At 51.9% G+C, this 13,911-nt stretch overlaps 2 protein-coding genes across 3 annotated transcripts in view; both read left to right on the top strand.

The window, feature by feature from the left end:
* Positions 1-1,511, top strand: part of LOC130390292 (glutamine--fructose-6-phosphate aminotransferase [isomerizing] 2-like) — a 9,785-nt gene extending 8,274 nt beyond the window's left edge. Inside the window, exon 8 of the mRNA XM_056600153.1 lies at positions 1,481-1,511. Within this exon, the coding sequence (XP_056456128.1) occupies positions 1,481-1,511 (31 nt within the window). The remainder of the gene's footprint in view (positions 1-1,480) is intronic.
* A 3,158-nt stretch (positions 1,512-4,669) lies between these two features.
* LOC130390311 (ras-GEF domain-containing family member 1C-like) overlaps positions 4,670-13,911 on the top strand; it is a 23,427-nt gene continuing 14,185 nt past the window's right edge. For both annotated transcript variants that reach the window (XM_056600176.1, XM_056600177.1), the window contains exon 1: positions 4,670-5,169. The gene's annotated coding sequence lies outside the window, so the exon portion shown is untranslated. The remainder of the gene's footprint in view (positions 5,170-13,911) is intronic.

The raw sequence follows: 13,911 nt of genomic DNA, 5'->3' as shown, positions 1-13,911 counted from the left end.
GTGGGTTCTGCCCTGTGGGGGTGAGTTCTGCCCTGTGGGGGTGAGTTCTGCCCTGTGGGGGTGAGTTCTGCCCTGTGGGGGTGAGTTCTGCCCTGTGGGGGTGAGTTCTGCCCTGGGGGGGGGGGGGTTCTGCCCTGTGGGGGTGAGTTCTGCCCTGGTGGGGGGTGAGTTCTGCCCTGGGGGGGGGGGGGGGTTCTGGCACGCTGATGGTCCCGTTGAGTCTGGAGAACTTGAGCCCTATCTGTGTAATCCCCCCCCCCCCCTGCTGAGCCTGGAACAGCAGGGCAGCAGCGGAGACGGTGCCCATAAGAGGAACCCAATCCTGGGCAGAATTAGAGCCTGCAGCCCCTCTAATCCTGTGGACCCAGGGATTAGGACATGGCAGGGGGCTAGAGGGGGGAGAGTCTCCCCCATGGGTCAGTTTATCCCAGGGGTTAAGGGGTGAGGCTCAACAGGATTTCCAAGGTGCTAATGAGCACCGATTCCCTTTGACAGGCATAGAGGAGCACAGACCACGTTCTGTACATGGATCGGTCTTTATTATGACTGTCCACATCAGATGTGATAACTGGTTTTAGTATGCACAGGCACGCACACACACACACACACACACACACACACACACACACACACACACACACACACACACACACAGGCAGGTCACACACACACACACACACACACACACACACACACACACACACACACAGGCAGGTCACACACACACACACACACACACACACACACACACACACACACACACACACACACAGAGAGACCTAGACACCACATAAATACACTAACATCTGCTTACACTGTGTTACACTTAAACTGTCCTATTCAATGAGTCGCAGACATTTTTGAAAGAATTGGTTTCATAGGTCATAGGTCATAGGTTCATAGGTCATAGGTTCATAGGTGTCATTAAACGTCATGATGTCAGACATCTGCACAGAGAGAGAGAGAGAGAGAGAGAGAGAGAGAGAGAGAGAGAGAGAGAGAGAGAGAGAGAGAGAGAGAGAGAGAGAGAGAGAGAGAGAGAGAGAGAGAGGAGAGAGAGAGAGAGAGAGAGAGAGAGAGAGAGAGAGACCCAAAGGACCCGTTAAGATGTCCTGGCGGGTCCTTTATATGACAGAACGCTAAAGACATCATGATCTGTCCTGAAGAACAGATCATGATGTCTTTAGCGTTCTGTCATATAAAGTAGACGGTGCACTACAGAAGTAGTGTACCGCATTTTATTATTTTCTTCCATTCCTCGAGCGAAAACTTGCCTCGGAAAGAGTTCTGGGAAATCGACGACAAACAGCAACACAAATAGAGCAGCGAGACCGATGGCCCAGAAACCAGATATAACCAGATATAACCAGATATAACCAGATATAACCAGCCGCTCAATGGGGACAGACACAGTGGATCGAGGTTCTCCTTCTTTGTTTGTGCAGACTTACCCTCACCTGTGCGCTCTCCATCTCTCCAGCCTCGGGAACACGACGAGCCAGAGGGACTGAGGGCGTGCGTCCGGAAGGCTCCCTTCCACCATCTTGTTTTTTTTCAATAATTAAAGGTGAGCCAGAAAAACAACAGAGGCTGATTTGCAAAGCGCTCACAAGTCTCCCCACACATTAGCACAGGAAAGCTACCGGAAAACAAGCAGTAAATTGAACCCAGTATTTTTGGTGTATTTTTCTTCTTCATTGTGTATCGCGAAGATGCGTCGACTGCAGGCCGTGGCCACCCTGCTACCTGTGATGAGCACGGTGCGGGGGGGTGGGGGGGGCAGCGAGGCCCGAGGTCTCCTCAGCATCACCTGTGCCAAGCAGTCGCCATGACAGCGGTGCAGACGGCCGTTATGTGAGCCCAGGACAGAGTTCCCCTGTTCTGCTTTGTCTCCCCCCTCCTCGCCGCGCTCCAACGTCTCTCTCCAGAGCTCTGTGCCAGGCGGGGTGGGCGGGGGGGGTCGGGGGGCGGGGGGGTCTTATAATAGAACCTCTCCACTACAAAGGCCGCCTGCGTTTGTTCTGTTCAGCCGATCCATTCACACCCGGAGACTCTGCGCCGCCGCCAACACAGCAGCTAACGGACCGGGTGGGGGGGGGGGTATTAGAGCACCACCCCCCCCAACACCCCCAACACCACCCATCCCCCCCACCACCACCCACCCCCCCCCACACACCACCACCACCAGCCGTAGCACTAACCACCGCCGCCGCCTGGCCCTGGGGTTCCCCCCCCCCCCCCCCCCCCCCCCCCCATCCCACCCAGTAAAGGTCTCCCAGCTCCCACAGAGGTGGACCCTCCAGGGACCGGAGCCTTTCAGACTCCCCATTCACCCCTCTCGATGCCCCTATCTCTTCTCCTGGAGCGCCCCTCCCCCTCTCCCCCCCCTCTCTCTCGGCCCCCCCCCCCCCCCCCTCTCTCTCGGCCCCCCCCCCCCCCCCTCTCTCGGCTCCCCTCTCCTCCTGTTTGTGTGTGGCTGGCCGACCGTTGGCTGTGTCCCCTGTTGTGGGCGACGGGGTGTGCGTTGTGTACGGCCCTGGAGTGCAGCGTCCTCCTGAGACAGCACAGGGTCAAAGGTCACGTCCATGTGGCGCCACAAACACAGTGGAACACCGGGAGACTTCTGGAAAACATTCCTCACACCAGGATGAAGGCCACTTGGCATTGGTCAGTGTCTGCCCTGCAGGACGAGCCGCGGGCTGAATGCGCCCGTCTCCATGGTGCTGGTTCAGAGAAAGGCCTCATGGCAGGGAATCAGGCAGAGGAGGAACTAAAGGCAGGGGGACACAAGAGACCAAGATAAAAGAGATTCAAGAGAATATTTAAGCGTTATCACACATTAAAGAAAATCCCAGTACGAGTCGCTGTTGATTATAAATACTTGATAAAAACAGTCATAAACTCATTCTATAAGCTCACCACCACAGCGCCAGGGTGACCTGATCTACCGAGGCTTTGAGTGTCAGACCGAGCACCGCTCCTACGGCCTTTGGGGTCTGGGAGAGTGCATGTCGAACGTTCCTCTTGTTCTCGGTCCACGTTACACACACATGCAGCCCGCTGGGCCGGGCTGGCTGCGACGCATTAAATATGGAAGAAAGATGCATGAATGGTGCATGAGGAGGCAGTTCATCGCAAGGCTGCCCCATGCATCCTGGCCCTGAGTGTCTCGTTTCAAACAATACATTCATTATTTAAACCGCTTTTCAAGTGTGAGTAAACAGTGCACAGATCTTAAGAGTGCAGTAGGAGAAAAAACAGTTGCTGCATGACTGCTGTTACTATCACGAAGATCTATTGAGGCTTCCGTGGTTGTGGCTTACGTTTTACACACACACACACACACACACACACGTGTGTGTATTTGTACGTGTATGTGTGTGTGTATTTGTATGTGTGTGTGTCTATGTGCATTAGTATATGTGTGTGTGTGTGTGTGTGTATTTGTATGTGTGTGTCTATGTGCATTAGTATATGTGTGTGTGTGGGTGTGTGTGTGTATTTGTATGTGTGTGTCTATGTGCATTAGTATGTGTGTGTGTCTGTGTGTGTGTGTGTATTTGTGCTCCGTCTTCGTCCTCTGCTCCAATGTCAGAGGTGTCCTCAGACCTCCAGGACCTCAACCCCCTGTACCCCGGGATGGACCTCTCTCTCTCTCTCTCTCTCTTCATGGTACAATACTCATGATGGACAGAGGCTCAGAGTCCCTCCGATCTGCACATGTTAACAATCTATTTTACATCTTAGTAATCAGGAGGAAACAGTTATCTGTTCAGATAATGTTCTAATTTAGATTCATAATAATAATTGTTATCCCTCATAATTGTTGCTGTAAGCCAGGGGTGCCCAACCTTTTTTGACCCAAGATCTACTTTTCAAGTAGCCAACCTCCCGAGATCTACCAGCAAACCTACCTTCAAGCGGGGGGGGGGGGGGGGGGGGGGTAGAGAACAATTGTTGACGGGGGGGGGGGGGGGGGGGTGGGGGATTGTATCGTGAACCAACGGACTTCAGTGGGGGTTTCATTCCGTCTGCGCACGGAACCTTCTCAACGATAATCAATAATCTTCCTCCCACTCAGGGTGAAAATGGTAGGTCTTAGCTTGTTTCCCCTCAGCCATACCAACGTATAGGAGTGTGTAACTACTGTTGACGGCTTTCAACTGCTGTTAACAGCACATGCGCTACCGCGCGTATATGTCCCGCGCAAATTTAATTTCATTAAAAAAAAAATTTAAAAAAAAAAATTTTTTTTTTTTTTTTTCTTCACCCCTCGCGATCGACTTGGGATCTGTCGGCGATCTACTGGTAGACCGCGATCGACTGGTTGGGCACCCCTGCTGTAAGCCATTCGTTTTATGCCTGCCCCTTTTTAGCCAATTTAACCTAGATTGTAATTCCCCAGTTACAAAATGTCACGAAATAAGCCCATGATTAGTGGGCCAAATAGGAATGTTGTCGTAATAATAATTATAAAAAGTAATTTCGCAATATATATTCGGCAAGGAAATATAATTCCATTATCAATTCATGTCAGAGAATCATATCGGAACCGGGAAATGCCCGGGGAAGAACCGCAGAGCTACTGCCGTGAGAGGAGGGGACTTCAGGAGCATGTGGGTGTGTTTGGAGAGAGAGAGAGAGAGAGAGAGAGAGAGAGGGAGGGAGACAGAGAGAGGGAGGGAGACAGAGAGTCAGAAGGACGGGGGAAGACTCGCGTGTTCACCGTGCAGCCCTCTGCGTCCGCACCGTTCGCCTCGTTTACTCCACTGCGCGTTACGGACACAGCAAGCCGAGCAACGCGCTCTTGACGGGAATCGGAATACACCACACTGCGCCTCTGTAGCGACAGACCGTGGCTGAGCCCGGGAGCCCATCTATCACCACACCTCCATCGCGTTCGGTGGTACGCCTGAGCCAGGGATACACTTTGTGTGCTTCGTGTCCTCCTCATCACAGAACAAGTGTCTCCGTGAATCGCCTGCCACCCAATTTGGACGACTTATCCCTCGACGCCAGTCGTGTTTGTGGCTGTCGACCCAGCCGATGCCCGTCGCATTGATTCTGGATTCTTTCATTCACCTTTGGATTATTTAGAAGAGCTGCCGTAACATTGAATTGATATTGGATACGCTGCAGAAGGAGGATGGGGATGAGGGTGTAGCGCTGGTGAGTGGAGATACTATACTATGTCACTGGATATTAACATTTACGTCACGTGTGTGTGTGTGTGTGTGTGTGTGTGTGTGTGTGTGTGTGTGTGTGTGTGTGTGTGTGTGTGTGTGTGTGTGTGTGTGTGTGTGTGTGTGTGTGTGTGTGTGTGTGGAAAATAAATGGTTCTTCTCACGTTAATCAGTCGGAAATACATCGGGATTCAAAGACACGTCTGGGGTCGTGAATTAAAGTTTCCTCGGGTGGACGTTGGCCGTTCGGGTCAGAAGCGAGCGCCCCCCCCCCCCCCCATCCCACTTCCATCACTTTTACTACGAGCCAGGCATCCGAATGGGTCTGCGGCGTGAGTCAGCGGTGTGGAGGCTGAGGGGGGCCGTAGGGCGTTTGGGTGTTGCTGTTTCCTTTTTTTTGTGTCTCTCTTTGTTTGTGTTTTTGTGTTGGGGATGGGGGGCAACTTCATCTACTTCATTCTCTTTAATTTTCACTAGGAACCGATCAAAAGAGGGTAGCCTATGACTCGATTAAAAGCTTATAAAATGGGTATGAACAGTTAGTTATGCTGCCTCAAAATAGCAACATATTGGCTACTACCACGAAATCAACGCCCTGGGCCACCTACTATTGGAGCGATCTGGTTTCCTGTGTTCATTTACCCCGGGAGAATGAGCTCTTTGTAAACTCACTCGCTGTCTCGCTGATTTCCAGCTAACACGTTTCTCTGCCTCCCCTCTCCCCCGCCCCCTTCTTACTTCAACACCGTCTATGTAGTCCCACAGGCCAGCACGACAAACGGGCCGATGTGGATGGGTGTGGCAGTGTAGTGATGCTATTTCAGTCTACTTTCATGCATGAAATAAAAAATCGAAAACTGGGCACACATGAAGAAATGTCTACAATTCACAGAATGATTCCCCGTCTCCTCGTTCTGAATCCCAAGTGGAGCCTCCAGTGTGTATCTCCCCTAGGGCTCGCGTTGTGGCTGTGGAGGAACACACACACCACAAGGGCATGTTATCGCCAAGGCACAGCCTCGTGCAAGGTGCATGGAAAGAAGTGAGACGTGCGCTCTGTTTGGAAAACCACTCACTCTGGTGTGTGTGTGTGTGTGTGTGTGTGTGTGTGTGTGTGTGTGTGTGTGTGTGTGTGTGTGTGTGTGTGTGTGTGTGTGTGTGTGAGACAGACAGACATTGCAGAGCTGCTCGCTGGTATTTACCACAAGAGGCATTCATGGGGGGGGGGGCATGTATTGCTCCTGCTGCCTGCCAGCCTGGATTACTTTGACTTGCCACCTCTTTCTCAGTATCCTTTATTTGAAAGGGCCTTTACCGGCACGGAAATCTTGTGTTTTGCATCGCCAAAGCACGTTTGTAATAAATACGGTTTGCATCCAATGTAAGGTCTGATAGAATATATTTCTCTCTCTTTTCTCTTCTCCTAGTCGTTCCCTTTGGCATCCCCTCCCTACCTAGACACACACACACACACACACACACACACACACACACACACACACACACACACACATTACCATGACAGCCCCCTGGAAATTCAGTGTTTACTTGCTATCAAGGGGTGGTCAGGCGAGGGTCTGTGTGTGTGTTCGGGGGGGGGGGCGCAACACCTTGCTACCCCGCGTGGATCAGGGACTCGCTTTGTGTGTAGAGGAAGAAAGTCGGGCATTATGCTTCCTGGAGCCCCGTCTCACGCCAGGCTGCCCCTGGGCAGGGCCCTGGGCAGGGCCCTGGGCAGGGCCGGGGGGGTTTCTTCCCCGGTCCCCAGAAGGCTTCCAGGAGCTGTAAAGATCCGTGACTTGAATGTGAAGCACCGGGCACGGTCGGTCGACGATGGAGCGCCGCGAGACGGCTGCCAGGCTGCTAAGTGTGTCACGGATGGACTTAAGGGAGGCATTAAGCCAAAGTGGGATACTTGAAGCTGGAAGGCGGCGGGCAGTTCACGCCTTACGACACACACAATGGATCCACCGGCGGCTGTTGCAGAAGGAGCGCCCGCGGGGACCCGGACCCCAGGTGCCCTTCAGGGTTCCTGTGAAGGCCCCGGCGCTGTGCGGTCCGTGGTCCTTGGTCAGAGCTTGAAGGGGCTTTGTGTTTGTGTGGGTGCTAATGTATTCCAGGGCCTGTTGCTCCCCCCCAGAGGGGGCCGGCCCGCGGCTCGGGAACAGAGTCCCAGTGTCGGCCTGCTGCCTTATTCAGGGCCGGCGCCGCGCTCTTGATGTCCTTGACATATAGCGGTGAAGGGACAGCTCGCACGTACAGTCCCAGGGCACCGTGTGTGTGTGTGTGTGTGTGTGTGTGTGTGTGTGTGTGTGTGTGTGTGTGTGTGTGTGTGTGTGTGTGTGTGTGTGTGTGTGTGTGTGTGTGTGTGTGTGTGTGTGTGTGTGTGCGTGTGTGCGTGTGCGCGTCACTACCAGATCAGAGTCGGAGACGGTCGGTAAGAAGAGCTCCCAGCCACAATAAGACTGCTTGGTCTACTGCACGTGGTTCTCAGCTGCCGTTTTGGAGTGTTATTATTTATTTTTGGAGACATGATAATACGATTAACTGGTGTGTGTGTTTGTATGTGTGCATGGATCTGGGTGTGTGGAAATGCATGCATCGTGTTTTATTTCTGTGAATGTCTGTATGTATGCGTTGGTGTGTGTGTGTGTGTGTGTGTCTGTGTGTTTGTGCGTGTGTGTGTGCGTGTGTTTGTGCGTGTGTGTGTGCTAATGCATGATCTGTCTGGGGCACATTGACTGAGAGGTGAACATACAGTAGGTGTCTCACGGCCATGACAGCTTTATGACCCCAGGAAGCTTTATGGCTGTATGCATAGTGGGGGATGGTGGTTTTGTGTGTGTGTGAGTGGATGTGTAATAAACCTAGAAGGTAGGCTTGACAAATGTTAGACTGCATAGTTCCTTGTTTGAATGAGTCAACATCAGGCCGCTATCTTTTGAACTAATTTGAGAATATGTAAAAGCTACTTCAACATGGCATTTCCTCTGCATCCATGCTAATATCTGACCTTAAACACACACACACACACACACACACACACACACACACACACACACACACACACACACACACACACACACATTGGACTCACAACAACATCCTTGGAATAGCACCTGCATGCATTCCGCAATTTGTGTTTCTACACAGACAGCCTCCCCTGTCCCTCACACACACACCGTGCACCGTGCACCGTGCACGACACAGTGATCACAGAGAGCAGCGTGGGGCCGTGTGATTGAAAGGTGTCATAACCCTCTCCTCCCTGGATGGGCCGTGCACCTGCTCCACCACGCTGGAGGTTATTGGCTCAGGGAGGCAAGGAGAAGCCCCACACTGGCAGGAGGAAGGCTTCACATGAGGGGACGAGAGAGAGAGAGAGAGAGAGAGAGAGAGAGAGAGAGAGAGAGAGAGAGAGAGAGAGAGAGAGAGAGAGAGAGAGAGAGAGAGAGAGAGAGAGAGAGAGAGAGAGAGAGAGAGAGGAGAGAGAGAGAGAGAGAGAGAGAGAGAGAGAGAGAGAGAGAGAGAGAGAGAGAGAGAGAGGCCCAGCAGGGGCTCAACCGGCAGCTAATTACCACCCGACGTGAGCCCCTGACGCCATGGCAACGCTCCGGCCCTCGCTGGGCTCCTGCCTCCTCTCCCGTCTCCGTGCGTGGAGCATTGTCGACGAGTCTCCGTGGATTAGCCCGGTCAGTGAGACAGTGGTGGGGATCTCTGAGCAGCCTTTAACATGCGCTGGGAAGGTGCACGCAGATTACCGGATCATCCACACACTCTGTTTACTGCTTATTATTGCTATTTTGTATGCATCGAATCTGGGAGGAGAATTCATATTCACGGCCCTACACACTCAGGAAGTGACTAAGCTTTTATCCTGGAGCCATAGGTGAGTAGAATAATGCTCTGCTTCTCCTTTCAGCGGGGAAGTCTCTCTCTCTCTCTCTCTCTCTCTCTCTCTCTCTCTCTCTCTCTCTCTCTCTCACTGCCAGGGCTAATTTGGACGTGGACACACTGAGGTGGCTGAGAGGGAATTATTAGGGCATGTTTAATGCCTGGTTTCAGACAGATTCCATTCCAGTGGCATCTCTGTTGTTTTTTTGGTTCCTGGATAAATGCTGAGCGTGGCTCTTTGTGACAGAACAGAAGCCCCTCACAACCTTTGAGGCGCTGGTGAACCCGCTGCAGGCTAACCCGCTGCAGGCTAACCTGTGCTGAGAGGCCAGTGTTTTGGTCTATCCTCTCTCTCTCCATCTTCCTCTTGCTTGCATCTTGTTTTCTTGCGGAGATGGTAATTCTTCACAGAGGCACTCCTGATATATATGTGGCCTGTTTATAACGCAAAATCCCGAATCACTCCCCATCCGGCATGATCACATCACAAGGCTGTTACCGAGCGGAATCCCATGAATAATTCATGGCTGTTTAAACTAATACGGCCCTGGTGAATCGCACGTTTAGCAGAGTCTCGCCGCGGAGGCATGCGTGCATTGTGCCAAACCGACTACACTCCCCCAGCTGAGTCTGCTCCCGGTTACATGCATGTTGATAGGTTTAAATGTTGCACCTTATTAAAATCCGCTTCTGTATTTTGCACATGTGCACACACGAATGCAGGCACGTATGCACACACACACACACACACCCACATACACATACACATACACACACACACACACACACACACACACACACACACACACACACACACACACACACACACACACCCCCTCTGATTCTCTCTCCCTCACACACTCACTTACTCACTCATTCACTCAGTATGACGCATAGTTTGAAAGAGGAGGGGGTTGTGTATCTGTGTGTGTGTTTGTGTTTGTGCATTCATGTCTATGTTGAGTTCATGTTGACTTCAGATCATACTGACACCCCATGTCTGGGAACTGCTAAAAATGTCAGACTTAGAAGAGAAGCTGGGAAGAATATGACATCATAACACGCCTATGATTACACACACACACACACACTCAAATAATCACCCACGCACAAAGACAGACAGACAGACACACAGACACCCTCCCACACACATAAAAATGCTTGCGGGGTGTGTCGACGCGGTCTTCCCGGGGCGGGTTAAAGCCGGCCTGTCGGGGGCCGGTGGGAGAACAGGTGTGAGGAGGAGGAAGTCTCCGGGACGGTTCAGAGAGAGAGAGAGAGAGAGAGAGAGAGAGAGAGAGAGAGAGAGAGAGAGAGAGAGAGAGAGAGAGAGAGAGAGAGAGAGAGAGAGAGAGAGAGAGAGAGAGAGAGAGAGAGAGAGAGAGAGAGAGAGAGAGAGAGAGAGAGAGAGAGAGAGAGAGAGAGAGAGAGAGAGAGAGAGAGAGAGGGAGAGAGAGAGACCACAGTGGGTGGGGTTCTGGAATGCTGCCGCATGCAACTTGACTCTGTGTTTGTCTTCCGTGTTTGGTGGCATGCAGTGTTATGCATGTGTTATTCTCTTTACCAAGACAATGGAAGCATTTGTTTCCTTCGCCCTTCACTCCTCGCCCCACGTGTGCAGACACACACACACACTTCGCACACGCACATCACACACACACACGCACAGCCCATAGCCGTAGCATTGGTACGCTGTTTCATTATCACAGGGAGGTGCTGTGTGACATATGCGCGCTATGTTCAGTGTCCTTGTCAGGGAGCAATGGCCGACCACTGGGCCTCTTGGCACCGCAAGGTTACTGCCCCCCCCCCCCCCCCCTCCCAATCGCTATCCCCCATCCCTCTCTGTCCCCAGGGGAAGGGGGGGGCTATGGATGCCAACAGACTTTGGGGGATCCTGGGGAGGGACAGCGGGGGACTGGGAATGTTGCTCGGAGTGACGAGCCAAAGAGCTCTGAATGCCAGTAACTCCCACTGGGCGTGCTGGTTGCCGCATGGCCATCTGTGTAGGCATTTCACTGGGCAGACTGGGAAGAGGGGCGGGGGGAGATGGATGGGCAAAGGAAGCGGGAAGGCTGCTGGGCGCTGAAATGTTTCTTGTTTAACTACAATGTTAAATGTGCCAGAATAAGATTTAGTGGCAGTATTATTTACACTAAGAGTTTTACTATTATATGAATGGATTTGAAGAATGCGCTATTGTTTTCGTTTTTCTTTCTCGGGCACTTAACTCCTGGACAAACCCAAGGCCTCAGACATAGGTAATCCAATTGATGCGCTGATTGTCTTGTTCTTCAGTGTGTCTTACATGCATCACATGTCCAATGACGGGAGGTAATGCAAACCTACTCCTTCAAGAACACAGGAAGTGATGGACCTGAGGGCAGCTCTCTGTTTGCTCTTCATACAATTACAGACGAACAAACGTACCTAAAAATTAACAACATTAACTGTCTGAATAATTAATTTACTGACAAAAATATATGACGTCTCAGTAGAGAGCAGATCATCTAAATGAGACATCAGCAGTTGTTCCTGTTTACTAAGGAGGAGGGCAGCAGATCAGTTCAAACACCAAACAGCTTCCTCTCTACATAACAACCAATCCAAGCAGAGGAAGGCACACATGACCTTTGACCCTCTCAGGCTGCATCCTTCCACAGTGACCTCGACAAGCAGGAGGTAAACAGGTAAAAGCAGCAATAACAAACAACCGCTGTTACCAATTCCCACGCTGCCTCTTCCCTCAACCTGATCTTAGTAAATGTACGCCAAATATCAAATGCTGTTTCTACATTCAGCGAGGCAAAAACATAGTGTCTGTTAGCGTATTCTGCGAGAGATCATTACAGTGAAACTACAGCCGACAGCTAATGACCTGTCACCGAGTATCTCTCTCAGCAGGATAACTGCTGTCACCATGAAGGATCGGGTCCATCCCTGCTTATAGACGGCGCCTTGGCCCCCGTGTGGAGCATAACGCCACATTGTCCTCACGTCCACTTGACTCTGACCGTGATGGATGAATATGGAGAGCGCTGTGAATGAATCATGGCCGCTGCGCCGCTGACATCTGCCGAGCCACGTCGGCCCTGATTAGGCGTCCTGCGTCTTCTTAAAGTCGTGCATCTTCTTTAGAGGAGGGCCTGCCACCCGCCGTGCGTCGCCGCGATGTGACAGAGTCCCCGGGGGCTGATGGATAGAGCGTTAATATAATGACCTGGAAGGTATCAGGAGATACAAGAACTGCCGGCGCTCTCTCCAGTGTCAGGGCTCTGAAGGGCGTGACCTTTGACGCATGGCCCTTTTTGTCCAGAGGTGGAGGTAGGGCAGGTCATGGCGGATGTTTGGATGGGGAGAGCGGCTCGGCTGAAGCCCTGAGGGGGTGATCTGTCTCTGGGAGCAGGGTGACCAATGAGACGCTCTGAGCACTGGCTGCCTCAGAAGACAGTCAGCTCTGTGTCATCACCTCCGTGGAGCCAGCAAACACACACACACACACACACACACACACACACACACACACACACACACACACACACTTATACATGCACACCTAGACGCAGACACGAAGGCATAAACAAACTCTGACACACAAACAGATCCAGGCGTACTAACGCAGACTCAGACTCACAGACACACGTGGTCACATGGACAACACACCGACCCTGACACAACACAGACGCAGCATTGCACACCGGCTGTCTGGATGAAAGGGTTTCGTGAGCAGCCGTGTTTATGTAGGGACGCAGGTTTCACTGGTGGCAGTAAATCACAGGAGATCACTGAGATGAGATTAGCCTCAGGAGAACAGCCGAGCAGGATAGAAGGAACCGCGTTAGGAAGCCGCTTGACAGCAAACGCCAAACCCTTTCATTTGTGGCAGGAATGCATTTGTTTTACCCGCACACAGTGACACTTTGACACTTCATCACAGCACAACCACTACTTGGGTGTACACACACACACACACACACACACGCATACACGCACACACGCACGCACACATATATATGACACCTAAACCAGTGTCTTCCCTACCACTTGTGTCGACGGAGCTATGAGGGCGCACCTCAACGGGGGATGGAAGCACGTAGCGCTACGCTCACCTGGCCTAGCTAGCTCTGCCATGTGTTCTCAACCAGCCATGCTCAGGTGAGATCTGATTGGTCGTTATCCCTTGCATATTGTAGCTGTCATTGGAGCGTGGCCTTTGTTCAGTTCTCTTCCTCTCCCCCAGTAGTGCAGTATAATGCAGCTTGATGAACTGCTTCTGAACTATGTTTGGTCTTTTGGTTTCGGGGACAATCCTGATGACAGGAACTAGAGGCATTCAATGTGTTATTGGCATTGTGCTCACGTTCCACGCACACACATAAGCTCTCTTCTACACAGACACACACCCAGAGACAAAGACACACACACACACACACACATATAGCCTGTCAGACAGGCTTTGCTTTTTGTGATTGTGTAAGGATGCACGCGTTTGCACACATGCACAATTTCGCTCTCGCTCTCTCTCTCCCACAGATTAGTTTTAAACAAGCCCAACGCCAGCCCCAGTGCTGGCTAGGCATTGTGTTCCTGTCCAACGCATCACCAGAAGTGCTCAGTGGGGGGCTGGCCGGCTGCCCCTCTCCGTCTCTGTCACTCGCCGCTGCGTGGCGGTGGGTTCTCTGAGGTGGCTGTAGTCCTGTCTCCGGCTCTGACGGACGCCCTCATGGCGGAGGATGTTACTAAATGTTTCAGCAGGATAGTATTCCTCCGCTCTGCTGTGAAGAGAAGTCGAGGTCCATCGGTATGAATAATCCATCATAATAATGATAAATAA

The sequence above is a fragment of the Gadus chalcogrammus genome, chromosome 10 (genome assembly GCF_026213295.1).
Source record: "Gadus chalcogrammus isolate NIFS_2021 chromosome 10, NIFS_Gcha_1.0, whole genome shotgun sequence".
NCBI lineage: Eukaryota > Metazoa > Chordata > Actinopteri > Gadiformes > Gadidae > Gadus > Gadus chalcogrammus.
This window is presented reverse-complemented; position numbering and strand designations above follow the sequence as displayed.